General features: G+C 48.4%; 1 protein-coding gene across 1 annotated transcript; it reads right to left on the reverse strand.

Moving 5' to 3' along the window:
* Positions 1-5,138: 5,138 nt before the first annotated feature.
* On the reverse strand, positions 5,139-7,485 carry LOC309818301 (protein S100-A9-like). The gene is made up of 2 exons (XM_082647936.1): positions 7,330-7,485; positions 5,139-5,482 (listed from the first exon to the last, which is right to left on the reverse strand). The coding sequence occupies exons 1-2, from the start codon at positions 7,477-7,479 to the stop codon at positions 5,225-5,227; spliced, it is 408 nt and encodes a 135-aa protein (XP_082504062.1). The 5' UTR covers positions 7,480-7,485; the 3' UTR covers positions 5,139-5,224.
* Positions 7,486-19,745: the final 12,260 nt, after the last annotated feature.

A 19,745-nucleotide genomic window follows, 5' to 3' on the forward strand; every position in this document is an offset into this window, starting at 1 on the left:
CTCCTAGCCTCACCTGGACTATCGCAGCAGCCTCCTAACCTGTCTCATTTCCACCCCAAATCATCCCACACACCACAGACAGACTTTTCTAAAATACAAGTATGATTATATCATTTCCCTCCCCAAACCTCCACTGCTTCTGCCCTCCGTTCTCCGGATGAAATTGTAGCTCTGTGGCCTAGTGTCTGTCCCCCTCTCCTCTGCATCTCCCACCTCCCCCTTTTCCACCCCCAGGGGTCCTCATTGTTGCTCAAACCCCACATCTGACCACGTCCAGGCCTTTGCACACGTGCTCTCCTCCTCCTGAAGCATCTGCACGTTTTTCCCGGGATGCCTGTGGCCACCAGACTTAACTCATGCCCCGCAGGGAGACCGCCCAGCTGAAGGACAGCCCTCCTATCTCTAAGCCTCACAGAACTTTATCCCTTTCTGGCCTTTCATTTTTTTATATCGGAATCATTTGAGGAGCTGTCTTGTCTGCCCTGCAGTCCTGGGAGTTCCTTAATGACAGAATGAAGCCATATTTATCATGGGGGCCCCTCAGAGCATTATACAGAGCCCGATATACAGCAAGTCTGGTGTTAACGTCTGATGAGTGAATGAGAAGACAAATGAGTAGATGCTATAAGAATTCATCTCTGTGGCCAGTTCTGGAAGCATTTCATACCACCGAGGCCCCAGAACATGTTCTGAGCGTTGTTAAGCCTCTGGGCAGCATCCAGCAGCTGCCATTGTACTTCTTCACCATGCCCAGAAAGGTACACAGAAGTTCAGGTTCCACTGCCAAGGAGGGCAACTCCCTCTTATAGGAACTGAGGGACAGGCATCTGACAACAGGCTTTCTCTGTTCTTTAATCACTGTTATGCTGGGGAACCCCCAAAGCTTTTGTTCCTTGAAAGGACTCATTAATCCTAGAGGTAGTCAGCAATTTTCACTTGGAGTGGGAATCTTAACCTTCACTCTGACACTCTTATTCTTTACCTGAGGGAAGAATCCAGCTCTCCTCTACTCAATAAAACCAGTCTTTTTGGGGGTGAAGGGGACTAATGGGATGGAAGGGCTAAGTCACCTCGATCAGCTCTTTTTTAAGAAAATCCTATAGGGCTTTGTGAAAGTGGATTGCTGTAGACCTTCCCGCGGGGCCTAGAACAGCCTCCTCCTCTCAGACCAAGCTAGCAGAGAGATAGGCAAAAGGGGGAACACTTGGGATCAATGAAGCTCTGTCCCCTGCCATCCTGATGCCCAGTGGCTCCACCATCTCCTGGCCTCCAGATAGCCAGACCAAGGGCACAGCCTTCATGCCCAAAGCAGTCCCCACCTAACCCTCTCCTCATGCAAGCTCCAGCTTCACCCTCCAGCTCCACAGGGTCCTAGGACCACCCTACCTTCCCTTGCCCATTTGAAATGCTCACTGAGAGCTTTTTCCACGTTGGTACCTGGGGACATGGGACAAATCAGCCATTGTCCCTGCATCCAGGGCCACTGCCAGATTTGCAGATAAGGGGTTACAGTTCCCTATTGCAAGTGCAAAGGTAGACGTACCGGAGAGTTCTACGGGCCTGGAGGAGGAAGCCCCCATGGGCTTGAGGAAGGTGGGTGGTCAGGGGAATCTTCATGGAGGTGGTGACATAGGTTCTAGGACTTCATGGGCCCTAAGGGACTCACTAGAGATCTCAGGGTGGGGAGAGCATTCCTGGTACAACTGTGTAGAGGCTGTAGAAAGCCTGGATGTGATTTTGAAGAAGTGGATGGGTAGCTGCGTGCGTGGAGGAGGTTAGATTTATTCTGCATCCCCAGTGGTGTGGGAGGAAACCAGGGTTAATGCTTGGCAGGCGTGAGGAGACAGATTTTGGCTCCGTGTAATGAAGGACTTTCTAAGTGTCAGCACCAAAGGAGGATGCACCCTTACCTGGAGGAGTTCAGGCAGAGCTGGGCCAACCGCATGGCAGGGATGCTGGGGAGAATCACTCAAGCATGAGGGTGAGGCAGGTTGGGTTAAACAAATAATGTTCAAACTTTTTTCAAGACAAATCGCTTTATTCAAATGGAAGCTTCTAGTGTGCAGCAGATGAAGGCAGAACTGGTAAGACTGAATAAAGCTGAGGAGGGGGCTGGACTCCAGAGTCCCATCCCCTTGCTGCCCTTACCTTCCAGTTTGAGATGCCATGATGATATCCAGAACCTTCTAGATTTTTTTTTTTTTTTTTTTTTTGCCGTACGCGGGCCTCTCACTGTTGTGGCCTCTCCCGTTGCGGAGCACAGGCTCCGGACGCGCAGGCTCAGCGGCCATGGCTCACGGGCCCAGCCGCTCCCCGGCATGTGGGATCTTCCCGGACCGGGGCACGAACCCATGTCCCCTGCATTGGCAGGCGGACTCTCAACCACTGTGCTACCAGGGAAGCCCTGGATTTTTTAAAATACATTTTTATTGGAGTATAATTGCTTCACAATACCATGTTAGTTTCTGTTGCACAATAAAGTGAATCAGCCATATGCATACACATGTCCCCATATTCCGTCCCTCTTGAGTTTCCCTCCCACCCTCCCTATCCCACCTCCTAGGTCAATGCAAAGCACCGAGCTGATCTCCCTGTGCTATGCTGCTGCCTCCCACCAGCCAAATATTTTACATTCGGTCGTGTATATACGTCGATGCTACTCACTTCGCCCCAGCTTCGCCCTCCCTCTCCATGTCCTCAAGTCCATTCTCTATGTCTACCTCTTTATTCCTGCCCTACAACTAGGTTCATCAGTAACATTTTTTTTTTTTAGATTCCATATATATGTGTTAGCATAAAGTATTTGTTTTTCTCTTCCTATCTTACTGCACTATGTATGACAGACTCTAGGTCCATCCACCTCTCTACAAATAACTCAATTTCGTTTCTTTTTATGGCTGAGTAATATTCCATTGTATATATGTGCCACATCTTCTTTATCCATTCGTCTGTAGATGGACATTTAGGTTGCTTCCATGTCCTGGCTATTGTAAATAGTACTGTGATGAACATTGTGGTAGATGTCTCTTTTTGAATTATGGTTTTCTCAAGGTATATGTCCAGTAGTGGGATTGCTGGGTCATATGGTAGTTCTATTTTTAGTTTTTAAAGGAACCTCCATACTGTTTTCCATAGTTAGAGCCTTCTGGTTTTTTTTTTTTCCCCAGTGATTGAGGCATTTTATTGAAGCTTTGGCGACTGGTTGTGGGGACATTTTGCTGGTTTTAATCCCACCTCCTCTCCCTCCTTTCTCTACACCTGCCCCCAAGAAGGGAGCCTGGAGCATGTGGGGAATTTTAGAACATCTATACAGTCAGTATTTGTTGAGAACCTACCGTGTATCAGCCACCTCTCTAGGTGCTCGGAATAAAGCAGAGAATAAGACAGATGCCATGGACTTGACCTCGTGGAGTTCACAGTCTAGTGAGGAAGCAGAGTCATAGACATATTTATGACACATTGTGTGGGCAGAGGGGTTGGGGGGAGCCTACCCTACCTGAGGTATCTAGTCCTGGCCAGGCCACTGGTAGAACCCAGGCCTCCCAACTGCCGGGCCAGCTCTCTTTCTCCTGCACCAAGCTGCACAGCAGGGACGTGAGGGTGGGTTAGCAGGGCTGTGAGGAGATGAGTCTCCCCACCTATGGGATCCCCCAGGGGCTGGGGGCTTCTGAACCCTTCTCCCCAAGCTCACAGCCTGGAGTGGTTCCTGGAAGCACCCTCATACCCTCAAGTGGGAGCCCGGAAATCTCTGTCGCCACAGCAAAGGCTCTTAGAACAGGGCCTACACGGTCCACAGCAGGCAGGCCAGGGCCCAGGCTACAGCCAAGTGGCCTGGGAGGAGCTGGAGTCTGACCGCCGCTCCTGGCTTCATGCTCAGCACTGGGGAAGGAGCTGTGAGATCTAGGCTGCAGGGAAGATGGATTCAAGGCTCTCTGCAATGTCTTCACCAATCACCACTGTATGACCTTGAACTGGTCCCTTCTCGACTCTATGCCTCACTTTCTTCACTTGTAACCTGGGGGATGGATGCTGTTCGTCTTTTCCCAGCACCCCCAATCCTAATCCTCTCAGAGTTTTCTCTCTGCTGAAAGCACAGGGCAGAGCAGACGACCCTGATTTGGGCTCTGGAGTTTGGAAGGCCCACCCTAGCCCGGTAATGATCCAGTAGGGGGACTTTACGGCATTGCTCTAAGGCCTGGAGTCCCTTGGATGTCTCTGCAGTGAGTGGTCTGGAGGCTGCTGAGGTGAGGACCAGAGGCAGCAGTTGCAGGGAAGCTGGGAGCCAGGCCAGCCGCGAGTTTGCAGAGGAGCCAGGGTTTCTGCTGGCCTGAGGTCTCATCCCCCCACTGGGGCCAGGAGGAACCCCGGCCATCTCAGGGAGGTCAGCTTGCCCTCGAGGCTTAGGATAAGAGTCCTCAGGCCTGAGAGGCTCTCTGGACCCAGTGTCCAACCTCCGTCCCTCAGTGGTTAGGCTCTGTAGCTGCAGAGCCAGGGCTGGATCTTGTTTCTTCCAACGGGCAGGCAGGTACCCTTCTCACACTCCTGTCCACCTGGGGCCAGACCCCTGCTTCCCATCCGTGTGCTTACCTACCCCCATATCCATGGAGGACCCTAGGTCTGCTGAGAGACACCCAATGCCCCCGTGGATTCAGAACTCCATTTGTGGGTAACACACCCCATTTGTCCTGGACTTCAGTGTTCCTCCACAGACACGTTCTGTCTAGAGGACTAAGGTTCTGGTAGGAGAGAGATGGCCGTGTGGAGAGCACTAGGTGAAGAGGGGGTGGGGGCAGGATTGGGGGGTGGCTGGAAGGTTGAGGGGAAGGGAAACTCCCCTTTTGCTTTTTATGGTGACAAGGGCCACTTTGACTGTCTGGACAGAGAGGTCCTGAGCTGGGGAAGGGTGACGGGGACCTAAGCAGGGGGGCCTAGAGTCAGAGGTGAGGAGACGGTCAGGGAGGTGAATCCAAAGGGCCCAGAAGAGACCCACATTTTTGTTGCTTCTTGTTTTGTTCTTACTGAATGCAGACATTGAGGCCCAGTTAAGCCACAGGGCTGTCAAACCCCCAGACCTCCAGGAAGGTTAGGTTGGGAAGGGGGTGGGGAAAGAAGCACACAGAACACTGGCTTGGAGGAAGACTTTATATTTCACCCCCATCTCCCTGCCCTGCAGCTAAGGCAGCCCCGTGGCCCTAGGTGGGCAGGGGCTGGTGGCCTGACCTGATTAGTGGCTGTGGCCGTGATTGCCATGGCTGTGGCCGTGATTGTCATGGCTGTGGCCGTGGCCTGAACCACCTGCTCCGAAGCCTGGCCCGTGCCTGTGGCCTACTCCTGGGGGCGCCGTCTTGTGCATCTCCTCGTGGGAGGCTTCCGTCAGCTTGCCCACCAGCACGGAGAACTCGTGGAAGTTCAGCTCCTTGTCTACATCCGTGTCCAGGTCCTCCATGATCTCGTTAATGGCTTTGTCATCCTTTGTCTCCTTCTGCCGGTGGGAGACACAGGGCAGTCAGGGCTGGGTGTGGTCAGGGCTAAGGACGGGGAGCACAACAAGTGACCCGATGGCAAAGGCAGAGTGACACCAGGCTCCTGGGCCTCAGTTTGAGCATCTGCTGGACACTTTCTGATTCCTGGCCACCACAATTCTCTCCATTTTACAGGAGAGGAACTGAGGTCGAGTGACTTGCCTGAGGTTACACACATTCATACGTACAGAGATGTCTCCTCATTTGGTCCTTATAACAATGATAGGGAGACTTGGAATCTTCCTTGAGGAAGACTTGAGGAAACAGTTGTACAAACGGTAATTAGCTTGTGCAGATTGACAAGGCTTGGGAGCAGAAGGGTGGACACGCACATTCCGGTCTTGTCCCGTTCCCTCTACTCCTATCCATGTCACGCCCTCCTCTTCCCGCCTCCCCACTCCCTCTCCAGGTTACTACTTAGTGACACTCATTTCAGCCTGCATGGCGGGGAAGCACCCGAGGGAAACGAGATGGGGACAGAGAGCAGTGTGGTGTGATAAGTGTGCAAGGGGGCATGAGGGGAGGTGAAGGATCCAGGCCACACTGGGTTCCAGCCCCGCCTCCCACTGGCTGGGGCACCCCCGCTGAGGCTCCTCCTGGGAGACTGCAGGTGCCCAGCTCCTCTCCCACGCCCTTCCCACTTTGCAACGCTTCAGCGTGATCTGCTTTTTTTGCACCTTTGGCATCACCCTGGCAGATCCCTGGCTCCTGAGCAGCCCGTAGGAGGGGGCCCAGCTTCCCATCCTGGCCTATCTGCTCTGGATGTGGGGCGTGGTGGATGGGGTGGGATAGGGGTCTCACAAAGGAAAACATTGCCCACACAACCTCTTGGCTGTATCCTCTCTTGTCTACCCTGACCGAGCGTCCTGCTTGCTGAGGTCTGCAATTTCAGGGAGCTGTCAGCAACCCCAGTACCTCCGACAGCTGTGATTCTCCACCTTTCCAAGGTGGGGAGGGGCTCCAGGCAGGGCTGGCCACCTATCCCGGAACATCTCGCTCCAGGAATGGAACTGAGTCTGGGACCTAGATGTCCCACCCTTCTTAGTCCAGTCTTCTGTGTCCCCAAAGTCACCAAATTTGTAAAGAAAACAAAAAGATCCTGTGGAATGAATCCTCCTTTTCTTAGAGCTGCCTAATCATTTTCAGATCAGGGAAATAAACTAACATGTTACTGAGTGCTTTATACACACTGGTGCTGGGCTGGGTCCTTTCCCACATGCTGTTCATTTGTTTCTTACCAGAGAGCCTTTGGATTAGAAAAGCCCTCTGGGGTCTTCCACTCCAAGTCCATCTGAGGCTTACAATCTCATTGGCTTCCTGCCAAGGGTAGTCTTCACTTGCTTCCCCCCACCAAAATTCAGGTCTCAGCTCAAAGGTCATCTCCTTAGAGGGGCCCTTCACATCCATTTAACTAGTCTCCCCTCCCCATACCCAGCCCACATCACCCACAGTGCTCTCTCTGTTTTTCTTTCAGGTACTTATTGGCTGTGGATCTATCTGTGTTCTTGATTGGTCAACACGTCTGTTGTGTGTCTCTCCCGTCAGGACAGTGGGTCCCGGTGGGCCACTACACGCCCTGCCCAGGATGGGACCTGGCACACTGCACATGCTCAGTCTGTTGGTGCCACCTAACATGGACCACCTCTAGTGACAGTGTCCAAATCCTGTTCCAAACACGGAGCCCACTGCCTCTGGAGGCTAGGTTGAAGGGGCAAGAGCTTTTTCCTTGACCATTGCAGACTGCACCCCTATTCTCCATCCTTAGCCCAGACTGTTCGGGTCATTTCTGACAGGGGTCCAGTCCTACCTTGAGAAAGTTTGGCAGCTCTTTTTTCACCAGCTGTTTGAATTCTTTCTTGTTCAGGGTGTCCGGGGGCTGCAGCCGTATAGAGTACTGGTGGAAGATATTGATGATGGTTTCTATGCTGCTTTCCAGCTGCGACAGTTGGTCAGCCATCTTCCTGCACTCTGTTTGAGCAAAGGAGAAGCAAGAGTTCTGGTGCTTAGAAGAAAAGACCATCAAGCTTCCTTGACACCTCCTACTGGCTGCACGCAGGAATGAAGGGAGGAGACAGAATAAAAAGAAAGCAGGGGCTGCAACAGAACTGGGAGATGACCCTATACCACACATGGTAGGAATGGTTTATAGACTATCTAGGGAGTGCCGAAAAGGAGAGCCTTTGAGGACAGGAGGCTGCAGCAGAACATGACCTAAGAAAACGGGAAGGAGGCTTTAAAGTGAGCAGTCAATCAAGGAGGGCTTCCAGGAGGAGGTTTGAAATGAAGATGGGTGAGGGGAGTAAAGAGTCAGCAGGCAGGCTCCGGCCCTGGGGAAACTGGCAGCTCACTTACCCAAGCCCAGAAGTCACACAGAGGGGTTTGACAGAAAGATGGGGGCCCAGCATTTATAGGCCTCTGGCTGGGAAACTCGGCCTTCTTGCGGGAAGATTGCTTCACAGGTAAGCAGTGTGGTAACCCTGAGCTAGGCTGTGTCACTGCCAGGAACGGGGCTGGGCCGGGACAAGAAATGTTCACAAAGCCCTTTTTGCCTTTTTGTGAAATTCCAAGCCCTGACCTGGAGCTGGTTTGGGAGGAAGCTGGTTGGTTAGTCCACTTCCCCTCCACACCACAGCCCTGCCCTTCCTGAGCAAGCTAGCAAGCTGTCTCTCCTCTGGCACCCCTCTCTCCCCCTGTTCCCGCTGAGGTTGTGCCTTCCCACCTGCAATAGCCAGTGTCTGGTGGTGGGCTGAGGACCCCTGAGGTGGCCAACCCACTCTGTCTCCCCTTGTTGGGCAGTCCAACAAGGATGGCCCTGCCTGGCCCTGTGATGAGTGCTCTTAGGAGGGCGAGGGGCCTGCCCTCCATTGTTCGGGCTGATGGAGGAAGCACAGACAGCAGCCTGCATCCTTCCATCCCAGCAGGTGCCCAGGGCGCCTCTCCTGTGTGTGTCCACAGCGCCCTCTGCTGCCTCTACCAGGGCACATTTCACTCTGGACCAAGGATCTCAAGACACAAGCTTGCAGGAACTAGGGACCTGGAGTAAAGTGGTGAAGCGGTGTGGGCTGGAGAACACCAAGAGCACCATCAGTAGCGTGACTCGTGACAACCGACATGGGGCCTCAGGGTTGGGGACACTAGGGAGTGGTGAGGACTGTGGCAAATGAGAGCATTCCTAACTTGAAGGGGCAGCTGGTACTCAGCCTCAGGGGAAGGCGGGCACGTGGGAAAGTGGATCAGGTGTTAATGGACCTCCCGAAGGTCCAGGGAATCTGAAATTTTATGTGAAAACTCCTGCTTATAAGATTCGTCAACTAATTTTTTTCTTTTTACATCTTTATTGGAGTATAATTGATTTACAATGGTGTTAGTTTCTGCTTTATAACAAAGTGAATCAGTTATACATATACATATGTTCCCATATCTCTTCCCTCTTGCATCTCCCTCCCTCCCGTGCTCCCTATCCCACCCCTCTAGGTGGTCACAAAGCACCGAGCTGATCTCCCTGTGCTATGAGGCTGCTTCCCACTAGCTATCTATTTTACGTTTGGTAGTTTATATATGTCCATACCACTCTCTCACTTTGCTTACCCTTCCCCCTCCCCATACCCTCAAGTCCATTCCCTAGTAGGTCTGTGTCTTTATTCCCGTCTTATCCCTAGATTCTTCATGACTTTTTTTTTTCTTAGATTCCATATGTATATGTTAGCACACGGTATTTGTCATTCTCTTTCTGACTTACTTCACTCTGTATGACAGACTCTAGGTCCATCCACCTCACTACAAATAACTGTATTTTGTTTCTTTTTATGGCTGAGTAATATTCCATTGTATATATGTGCCACATCTTCTTTATCCACTCATCTGATGATGGGCACTTAAGTTGTTTCCATCTCCGGGCTATTGTAAATAGAGCTGCAATAAACATTTTGGTACATGACTCTTTTTGAATTATGGTTTTCTCAGGGTATATGCCCAGTAGTGGGATTGCTGGGTCATATGGTAGTTCTATTTGTAGTTTCTTAAGGAACCTCCATACTGTTCTCCACAGTGGTTGTACCAATTCACATTCCCACCAGCAATGCAAGGGTGTTCCCTTTTCTCCGCACCCTCCCCAGCATTTATTATTTCTAGATTTTTTGATGATGGCCATTCTGACTGGTGTGAGATGATATCTCATTGTAGTTTTGATATGCATTTCTCTAATGTTTAGTGATGTTGAGCAACCTTCATGTGTTTGTTGGCAATCTGTATATCTTCTTTGGAGAAATGTCTATTTAGGTCTTCTGCCCATTTTTGGATTGGGTTGTTTGTTTTTTTGTTATTGAGCTGCATGAGCTGCTTATAAATTTAGGAGATTAATCCTTTGTCAGTTGTTTCATTTGCAAATATTTTCTCCCATTCTGAGGGTTGTCTTTTGGTCTTGTTTATGGTTTCCTTTGCTGTGCAAAAGCTTTGAAGTTTCATTAGGTCCCATTTGTTTAATTTTGTTTTTATTTCCATTTCTGTAGGAGGTGGGTCAAAAAGGATCTTGTTGTGATTTATGTCATAGAGTGTTCTGCCTATGTTTTCCTCTAAGAGTTTGATAGTTTCTGGACTTACAATTAGGTCTTTAATCCATTTTGAGCTTATTTTTGTGTATGGTGTTAGGGAGTGATCTAATCTCATACTTTTACATGTACCTGTCCAGTTTTCCCAGCACCACTTATTGAAGAGGCTGTCCTTTCTCCACTGTACATTCCTGCCTCCTTTATCAAAGATAAGGTGACCATATGTGCGTGGGGTTATCTCTGGGCTTTCTTTCCTGTTCCATTGATCTATCTTTCTGTTTTTGTGTCAGGAACATACTGTCTTGATTACTGTAGCTATGTAGTATAGTCTGAAGTCAGGGAGCCTGATTCCTCCAGCTCCATTTTTCGTTCTCAAGATTGCTTTGGCTATTCGGGGTCTTTTGTGTTTCCATACAAATTGTGAAATTTTTTGTTCTAGTTCTGTGAAAAATGCCAGTGGTAGTTTGATAGGGATTGAATTGAATCTATAGATTGCTTTGGGTAGTAGAGTCATTTTCACAATGTTGATTCTTCCAATCCAAGAATATGGTATATCTCTCCATCTATTTGTATCATCTTTAATTTCTTTCATCAGTGTCTTATAATTTTCTGCACACAGGTCTTTTGTCTCCTTAGGTAGATTTATTCCTAGATATTTTATTCTTTTTGTTGCAATGGTAAATGGGAGTGTTTTCTTGATTTCACTTTCAGATTTTTCATCCTTAGTGGATAGGAATGCCAGAGATTTCTGTGCATTAATTTTGTATCCTGCTACTTTACCAAATTCATTGATTATCTATAGTAGTTTTCTGGTAGCATCTTTAGGATTCTCTATGTATAGTATCATGTCATCTGCAAAGAGTGACAGCTTTACTTCTTCCTTTCTGATTTGGATTCCTTTAATTTCCTTTTCTTCTCCAATTGCTGTGGCTAAAGCTTCCAAAACTATGTTGAATAAGAGTGGTGAGAGTGGGCAACCTTGTCTTGTTCCTGATCTTAGTGGAAATGCTTTCAGTTTTTCACCATTGAGGACGATGTTGGCTGTGGGTTTGTCATATATGGCGTTTATTATGTTGAGGAAAGTTCCCTCTATGCTTACTTTCTGCAGAGTTTTTATCATAAATTGGTGTTGAATTTTGTCAAAAGCCTTCTCTGCATCTATTGAGATGATCATATGGTTTTTCTCCTTCAGTTTGTTCATATGGTTTATCACATTGATAGATTTGCATATATTGAAGAATCCTTGCATTCCTGGAATAAACCCCACTTGATCATGGTGTATGATCCTTTTAATGTGCCGATGGATTCTGTTTGCTAGTATTTTATTGAGGATTTTTGCATGTACATTCATCAGTGATATTGGCCTGTAGTTTTCTTTCTTTGTGACATCCTTGTCTGGTTTTGGTATCAAGGTGATGGTGGCCTCGTAGAAGGAATTTGGGAGTGTTCCTCCCTTTGCTATATTTTGTAAGAGTTTGAGAAGGATAGGTGTTAGCGCTTCTCTAAATGTTTGATAGAATTTGTCTGTGAAGCCGTCTGGTCCTGGGTTTTTGTTTGTTGGAAGATTTTTAATCACAGTTTCAATTTCAGTGCTTGTGATTGGTCTGTTCATATTTTCTATTTCTTCCTTATTCAGTCTTGGCAGTTGTGCATTTGTAAGAATTTGTCCATTTCTTCCAGCTTGTCCATTTTATTGGCATCGAGTTGCTTGTAGTAATCTCTCATGATCCTTTGTATTTCTGCAGTGTCAGTTGTTACTTCTCCTTTTTCATTTCTAATTCTATTGATTTGAGTCTTCTCCCTTTTTTTATTGCTGAGTCTGGCTAATGGTTTATCAATTTTGTTTATCTTCTCAAAGAACCAGCTTTTAGTTTTATTCATCTTTGCTATCGTTTCCTTCATTTCTTTTTCATTTAGTTCTGATCTGATCTTTATGATTTCTTTCCTTCTGATATCTTTGGGGAATTTTTGTTCTTCTTTCTCTAATTGCTTTAGGTGCAAGGTTAGGTTGTTTAATCGAGATGTTTCCTGTTTCTTAAAGTAGGAATGTATTGCTATAAACTTCATTCTTAGAACTGATTTTGCTGCATCCCATAGGTTTTGGGTCATTGTGTCTCCATTTTTATTTGTTTCTAGGTATTTTTTGATTTCCTCTTTGATTTCTTCAGTGATCACTTCGTTATTAAGTAGTGTATTGTTTAGCCTTCATGTGTTTGTATTTTTTACAGATCTTTTCCTGTAATTGATATCTAGTCTCATAGCGTTGTGGTTGGAAAAGATACTTGATACAATTTCAGTTTTCTTAAATTTACCAAGGCTTTGTTTGTGACCCAAGATATGACCTATCCTGGAGAATGTTCCATGAGCACTTGAGAAAAATGTGTATTCTGTTGTTTTTGGATGGAGTGTCCTGTAAATATCAGTTAAGTCCATATTGTTTAATGTATCATTTAAAGCTTGTGTTTCCTTATTTATTTTCATTATGGATGATCTGTCCATTGGTGAAAGTGGGGTGTTAAAATTCCCTAGTATGAATGTGTTACTGTCGATTTCCCCTTTTATGGCTGTTAGTATTTGCCTTATGTATTGAGGTGCTCCTACGTTGGGTGCATAAATATTTACAATTGTTATATCTTCTTGTTGGATCGATCCCTGATCATTATGTAGTGTCATTTTCTCTTGTAGTAGTCTTTATTTTAAAGTTTATTTTGTCTGATATGAGAATTGTTACTCCAGCTTTCTTTTTGTTTCCATTTGCATGGAATATCTTTTTGCATCCCCTCACTTTCAGTCTGTATGTGTCCCAAGGTCTGAAGTGTGTCTCTTGTAGACAGCATATATATGGGTTTTGTTTTTGTATCCATTCAGCCAGTCTGTGTCTTTTGGTGGGAGCATTTAATCCACTTATATGTAAGGTAATTATAGATATATATGTTCCTCTTCCCATTTTCTAAATTGTTTTGGGTTCGTTATTATAGGTCTTTTCCTTCTCTTGTGTTTCTTGTCTAGAGAAGTTCCTTTAGCATTTGTTGTAAAGCTGATTTGGTGGTGCTGAACTCTCTCAGCTTTTGCTTGTCTGTAAAGGTTTTCATTTCTCCATCAAATCTGAATGAGATCCTTGCTGGGTAGAGTAATATTGATTGTAGGTTTTTCTCCTTCATCACTTTAAATATTTCCTGCCAGTCCCTTCTGGCTTGCAGAGTTTCTGCTGAAAAATCAGCTGTTAACCTTATGGGGATTCCCTTGTGTGTTATTTGTTGATTTTCCCTTGCTGCTTTTAATATGTTTTCTTTGTATTTAATTTCTGACAGTTTGATTAGTATGAGTCTTGGTGTGTTTTTCCTTGGATTATCCTTACGGGACTCTCTGTGCTTCCTGGACTTGATTAACTATTTCCTTTCCCCTTTTAGGGAAGTTTTCAACTATAATCTCTTCAAATATTTTCTCAGTCCGTTTCCTTTTCTGTTCTTCTTCTGGGACCCTTATAATTCGAATGTTGGTGCGTTTAATGTTGTCCCAGAGGTCTCTGAGACTGTCCTCAGTTCTTTTCTTTCTTTTTTCTTTATTCTTCTCTGCAGTAGTTATTTCCACTATTTTATCTTCCAGGTCACTTATCCGTTCTTCTGCCTCAGTTATTCTGCTATTGATCCCTTCCAGAGTATTTTTAATTTCATTTATTGTGTTGTTCATCGTTGCTTGTTTCATCTTCAGTTCTTCTTGGTCCTTGTTAAATGTTTCTTGCATTTTGTCCATTCTATTTCCAAGATTTTGGATCATCTTTACTATCATTATTCTGAATTCTTTTTCAGGTAGACTGCCTATTTTCTCTTCATTTGTTAGGTCTGGTGGGTTTTTATCTTGCTCCTTCATCTGCTGTGTGTTTTTCTGTCTTCTCATTTTGCTTATCTTACTGTGTTTGGGGTCTCCTTTTTGCAGGCTGCAGGTTCGTAGTTCCCATTGTTTTTGGTGTCTGTCCCCAGTGGCTAAATTTGGTTCAGTGGGTTGTGTAGGCTTCCTGGTGGAGGGGACTAGTGCCTGTGTTCTGCTGTATGAGGCTGAATCTTGTCTTTCTGGTGGGCAGGTCCACGTCTGGTGGTGTTTTTTAGGGTTGTCTGTGGCCTCATTATGATTTTAGGCAGCCTCTCTGCTAATGGGTGGGGTTGTGTTCTTGTCTTGCTAGTTGTTTGGCATAGGGTGTCCAGCACTGTAGCTTGCTGGTCGTTGAGTGAAGTTGGGTGCTGGTGTTGAGACGGAGATCTCTGGGAGATTTTCGCCATTTGATATTTCGTGGAGCTGGGAGGTCTCTTGTGGACCCGTGTCCTGAAGTTGGCTCTCCCACCTCAGAGGCATAGCACTGACTCTTAGCTGCAACACCAAGAGCCTTTCATCCACACAGCTCAGAATAAAAGGGAGAAAAAGTAGAAAGAAAGAAAGAAAGAGGATAAAATAAAATAAAATAAAGTTATTAAAAAATAATTATTAAGAAAAAAAATTTTTAAATGTAAAACAAACAAGTAAACAAAACGGACAGACAGAACCGTAGGAGAAATGGTGAAAGCAAAGCTATCCAGACAAAATCTCTCACAGAAGCATACCCATACACACTCACAAAAGGAAAAGGGGAAAAAATAATAAATCTTGCTCTCAAAGTCTACCTCCTCAATTTGGGATGATTCGTTGTCTATTTAAGTATTCCACAGGTGCAGGGTACATCAAGTTGATTGTGGAGATTTAATCCGCTGCTCCTGAGGCTGCTGGGAGAAATTTCTCTTTCTCTTCTTTGTTTGCACAGCTTCCGGGGCTCAGCTTTGGATTTGTCCCCGCCTCTGCATGTAGGTCGCCGGAGGGCGTCTGTTCTTCGCTCAGACAGGACGGGGTTAAAGGAGCAGGTGATTCGGGGGCTCTGGCTCACTCAGGCCGGGGGGAGGGACGGGTACGGATGCGGTGAAGCCTGCGGCGTCAGAGGCCATCGTGACATTGCACCAGCCTGAGGCGCCGTGCGTTCTCCTGGGGAAGTTGTCCCTGGATCCCGGTACCCTGGCAGTGGCGGGCTGCACAGACTCCCGGGAGGGGAGGTGTGGATAGTGACCTGTGCCCGCACACAGGCTTCTTGGTGGCGGCAGCAGCAGCCTTAGCGTCTCATACCCGTCTCTGGGGTCCGTGCTTTTAGCCGCGGCTCGCGCCCGTCTCTGGAGCTCCTTTAAGCAGCGCTCTTAATCCCCTCTACTCGTGCACCAGGAAACAAAGAGGGAAGAAAAAGTCTCCTGCCTCTTTGGCAGGTACAGACTTTTCCCCGGACTCCCTCCCGGCTAGCCGTGGTGCACTAACCCCTCCAGGCTGTGTTCACGCCGCCAATCCCAGTCCTCTCCCTGGGATCAGACCTCTGAAGCCCGAGCCTCAGCTCCCAGCCCCCATCCGCCCCGGCAGGTGAGCAGACAAGCCTCTCGGGCTGGTGAGTGCTGGTCGGCACCGATCCTCTGTGCCGGAATCTCTCCGCTTTGCCCTCCGTACCCCAGTGGCTCCGCTCTCCTCCTTGGCTCTGAAGCTTCCCCCCTCTGCCACCCGCAGTCTCTGCCCGCAAAGGGGCTTCTAGTGTGTGGAAACCTTTCCTCCTTCACAGCCCCCTCCCACTGGTGCAGGTCCCGTCCCTATTCTTTTGTCTCTGTTTTTTCTTTTTTCTTTTGCCCTACTCAGGTACGTGGGGAGTTTCTTGCCTTTTGGGAGGTCTGAGGTCTTCTGCCAGCGTTCAGTGGGTGTTCTGTAGGAGTTGTTCCACGTGTAGATGTATTTCTGATGTATCTGTGGGGAGGAAGGTGATCTCCGCGTCTTACTCTTCCGCCATCTTTAACAATCTCCTTCGTGAACTAATTTTAAAGGAAAATGAGAACATTAACAATGAAGCATGGCGTGTGCTGAAGGCCATGACCTCTGCTCTGCCTGAAGTTCTTGACTTTCAGGTCTTTCTCCTGCACTCTGCTGAGGATCCCCGAGCCAGGGATGTGGCCTGACTCACCTCCGTGGTCCCAGGACAGAGCAATATGTTGAACTAATAAATGCAGGAGTGCACGAATAAATGAAGAAACGAGTGAGCGTGAAAACCCCACCGGTCTGTTTGTTGTCCTGTGACTTTCTGTGGAGATGTTGACTGTGACCATATAGTGCTGATTAGGATGAAAGTGAATGGGTGGGGGGAGAATAGGGTGAGCGGTTGGCAGGAGTGAGCAGCTGGACTGGGCTTTGAAATAGAAGGGAGTCCACACTTGGGGATCCTGTGTTGGCGGTGGGTTCCCTCATGTCAGAAGGTCATGGCAGGCTCCAAGGTCCCAGGCTAACCCAGGCCTGGGTTGAGACCAGGGCTGAACCGTGGAGGTCCCGACCCTGGCAGGCTATTCCTGGCTTGATCCATAGGTGCCCAGACGCCACCCAGCCCCCCTCACTGCCAACCAAGGCCAGAGGTTGGAAGGAGGGGTGGTGGGAAGTGGAGTCTTCTCCTTGGGGGAGACTCAGCCCTGGGCCTGGGTGGGTCAACAGGTGAGAACAGCAGGTGGAACCAGTGCAGCCCTTTGAGGGAGGTTTTCTGTGGGTCCCCAGCCTCAGGGTGACTCTGCAGCTCCACTAAGGGCAACCCGTGCAGATTTGGGGGTGTTCCCTCAGAAGGGTCCGTTTAGGGTCTCAGGAGGCTACCCCACCCACTGGGAGGTGGGAGCCCCTGCAGGTCCCTGTGGAGGCACAATGTCCTATTGTACTTGTGCAAAGGGTCATGTGGAGTTTCCTCTGTGAAGATTCAAGGGCTCTGGAGACCAGAGCTGCAGACTGTGGAGCACGTCAGGGGATGAGTGGAGAGTGGGTGAGGGGCTGGAGAGTCTCAGTTTGTGGGGGGCTTCCTGGGTGGGTGACAGTTTGCTGCTGAGGTAGGGGTGGTGAGTGAATGGGCCCCCTGGCCACAGGGTGGGAGTAAGTTCTAGTGATGAGGACACAGTGTGTGTGGCCTCCTGGGATGTACTTTTCTACTTCTCTGCTCCCATCCTGCCCCTGCTGGTGAGGCCAGTGGAAAGGAGTGGGGTGGGGGGCTGTTGGTGAACGACCTCCATCCACAGCCTTCAAACTCCTGGAGCAGATCTGTCCCCACGGGCAGGACGTTCCCAGAGGTGACCCTCAGGTCCCACAGGCACAACCCCTGGCTTTGCCGGGTTTCCTGGGGACTGGGGATGAGGAAGGAGCTCAGGGAGCCTTGGGCAGCCATGCCCTTTCCCAGGGAGGAAGTACCGGGGCTTCTTCACAGGGCGGGTCCCCTGCTGTCAGCACCTGTCTGGTCTCACCGAGTCCCTCTCGATTCTGTGGTTGGTGGACAGAGCTCCTCAGAGCCTCAGAGCTCCGCCCTCCTCTTCTTCTCCCCATTTGGTTAGGGATCTGGGCCTTCCTCTTCTCTCTGGAAAGCCAGGGCCCAGTCTCCATTCCCGGGGAGGGAGTGCCCTCTAGTGCTAGAGAGAGAGAAGGCCGAGGAGGCAGCAGCTGGAGAAGGAGGGCAGGGCCAGAGGCCAAGCCTGAAAGGAAGGCACTGCCAGCCAATGAGGGGTGAGCCAGCTGCAGCCTGACCTGTGGGGCTGGGACAGAGAGGGACCCACAGGTATTTCTGAGTGTGTGTGTGTGTGTGTGTGTGTGTGTGTGTGTGTGTGTCTTCTTGAGAAGCCCTCACCTATTGGAGGGACTGGACTCTATCAGGTTAAAAAGTTAACATAGTGGAGAAAGTTTCCCTGATCTCCACTCTTGAATTCTTCCTCCAAGTAAGAAAACTTTCTCTATCCCAAATTGTTCTAAATGGGTTTGGTTCTACCACACCTGGATGTTTCTTGCCAAGGCTCTGGGTCCTGGGGTTACCTCTACCCAATTTCTTCCCTTTCTGTCTAACCTGGAATCCCTATGTATTATGTCTCACTTGTCTCCTGTCCTAATATTTCATCTTCATTTTAAGTACAGAGGATGCATAGCAATGTGAGCCACGGTGGCCGAACTGTGGCTGCAGCCTGTCCTGCCAGCTCGGTGTATGCAGTTGGAGGTGGGGGTGGGAGACCCCACCAGTCCCTGCCCTAGTAAAATGAGGGGTTGGGCTCAAGCCTTGCAATTTCAGCTTATGATGTGACAAGCTTGGGACTGCACTCGCCTCGTTATCACTCATGGTTGGGGAAGCACCATGGCCAAGCGACCAGGGTATAAACCTCCTATTGACCAGAACTGATTGCTGGTTTCTAGGTAGCTTTGCAAGAGACCAGCTTCTTTCCTGGGAGGCCAGCCGACAGGGCTTCCAACTTGGGCAAGTTAATCCTTGCCTCTCATTTGGCCAATGAGAGAGGCTCAACACTTTCCCACATGTTCATCAGGTGCCTGCCCTCCTCTGTGGCTGGCTGGTTTGTCATCAGGACACAGTTTTCTCGAATGACTGGATTCCTGGGCGCTAACGGCCAAGAGATTTCTTGTCCTGATCCAGGAAGCTCCTATATGCTCATCTTAAACTGGGGTTCTACACATTTTCCGTCTGGGAACTATTGATTGTAATATAACATCTCTGGAGGTCAGTGATCTGCCCCATTTTATCTCAAATCTCTCTCTATAGTTTCTCAGTAGGATAATTGGGAGAAAAGTTGATGTTTTGGTTGACATCTCACAGAATTGATAATTCGTTTGGATTGAGCCCAAGTAAACTACTCATTTCAGCCTGACACAGCAGAAAATATTCCTGCAGCTGGAAAGGACCACAATAATCCCAGAGTTTAACCTCTTGGATCCTTGTTGAGAATCTCCACCATCAGAAACTCAAGCTGATTGTGGAGAAGTTCCAGGCAGAGTCTCTGGAGTCAGACAGATCTGCCCCTTCTAATTGGGTAACTTTGGGCAAGTGACTTAAACTCTCTGAAGTCCAGTTTCCTGATGGTAAGTTCAGGTTCCATAGGTCATTGTGAAGATACTTAATGGAATAACTATGAAGTCCTCAGCAAATACTTGGAAAATAGGATGTGACAGTAAATGGTAGCTACTATTATTTATTACTATTCTCACTCAAGAAGAAGTTAGCTGAGCATCTGTCAGGGATCTTTGCAGGATGGAGGACCGAACTGGATGACTTAACACATGTCTGACTCAGATAGTGCTGGGGATGAAGCCCACCCCTCCCCCTATTGTAATTTGCTTCTCTGAGCCTCGGTGTTCTCACCTATAAAAATGGGGTTACAAATATGGGAATTTTATAAGGATTAAATATAAAATTGCAGCACTAGATGTGAAAACATCTACACATAGTTTATTCATAATAGCTACTCAGGGATTTCAGAAATTGTTATTATCTATGCTGGAAGGCCTTAGATGAGGCACCGGGCTCCTAGGAGGGACCAAGAGCTCTCAGGGTAATAGGAGGCTGGTGAGGGTGGTGGCTAGACAGAGGTGTTAGCACCCTCACCTTTACTGAGCACCTGCCGAGGGTCAACCCTGTGCTGGGGACCCTGAGAAGCCTCGCCAGGTGCTGGCCCCAGGAGGTGCACAGGTTTGGCGGGGAGGCAGACGGGGGCCATGTAATGGGGTGGGAGCCCTCTTTGAAGGGTGAGGACGGTCGGACTAACTGTCGGTGTCTCTCCCAGGGCTGTGGTCTATACTCTCCCTGTTGGTGACCTACTTCCACAGGAGG

Source organism: Grampus griseus, assembly GCF_964374135.1.
Source record: "Grampus griseus genome assembly, chromosome: 1".
Taxonomy (NCBI): domain Eukaryota; kingdom Metazoa; phylum Chordata; class Mammalia; order Artiodactyla; family Delphinidae; genus Grampus; species Grampus griseus.

Bases quoted from the DNA above. Each gene is read 5' to 3' on its own strand.
- LOC309818301 (XM_082647936.1), bottom strand. From the start codon at position 7,479: ATGGCTGACCAACTGTCGCAGCTGGAAAGCAGCATAGAAACCATCATC. The intron at 5,483-7,329 runs GTAGGACTGGAC...TCCCACCGGCAG, and splicing joins AGCTGCCAAACTTTCTCAAG to AAGGAGACAAAGGATGACAA.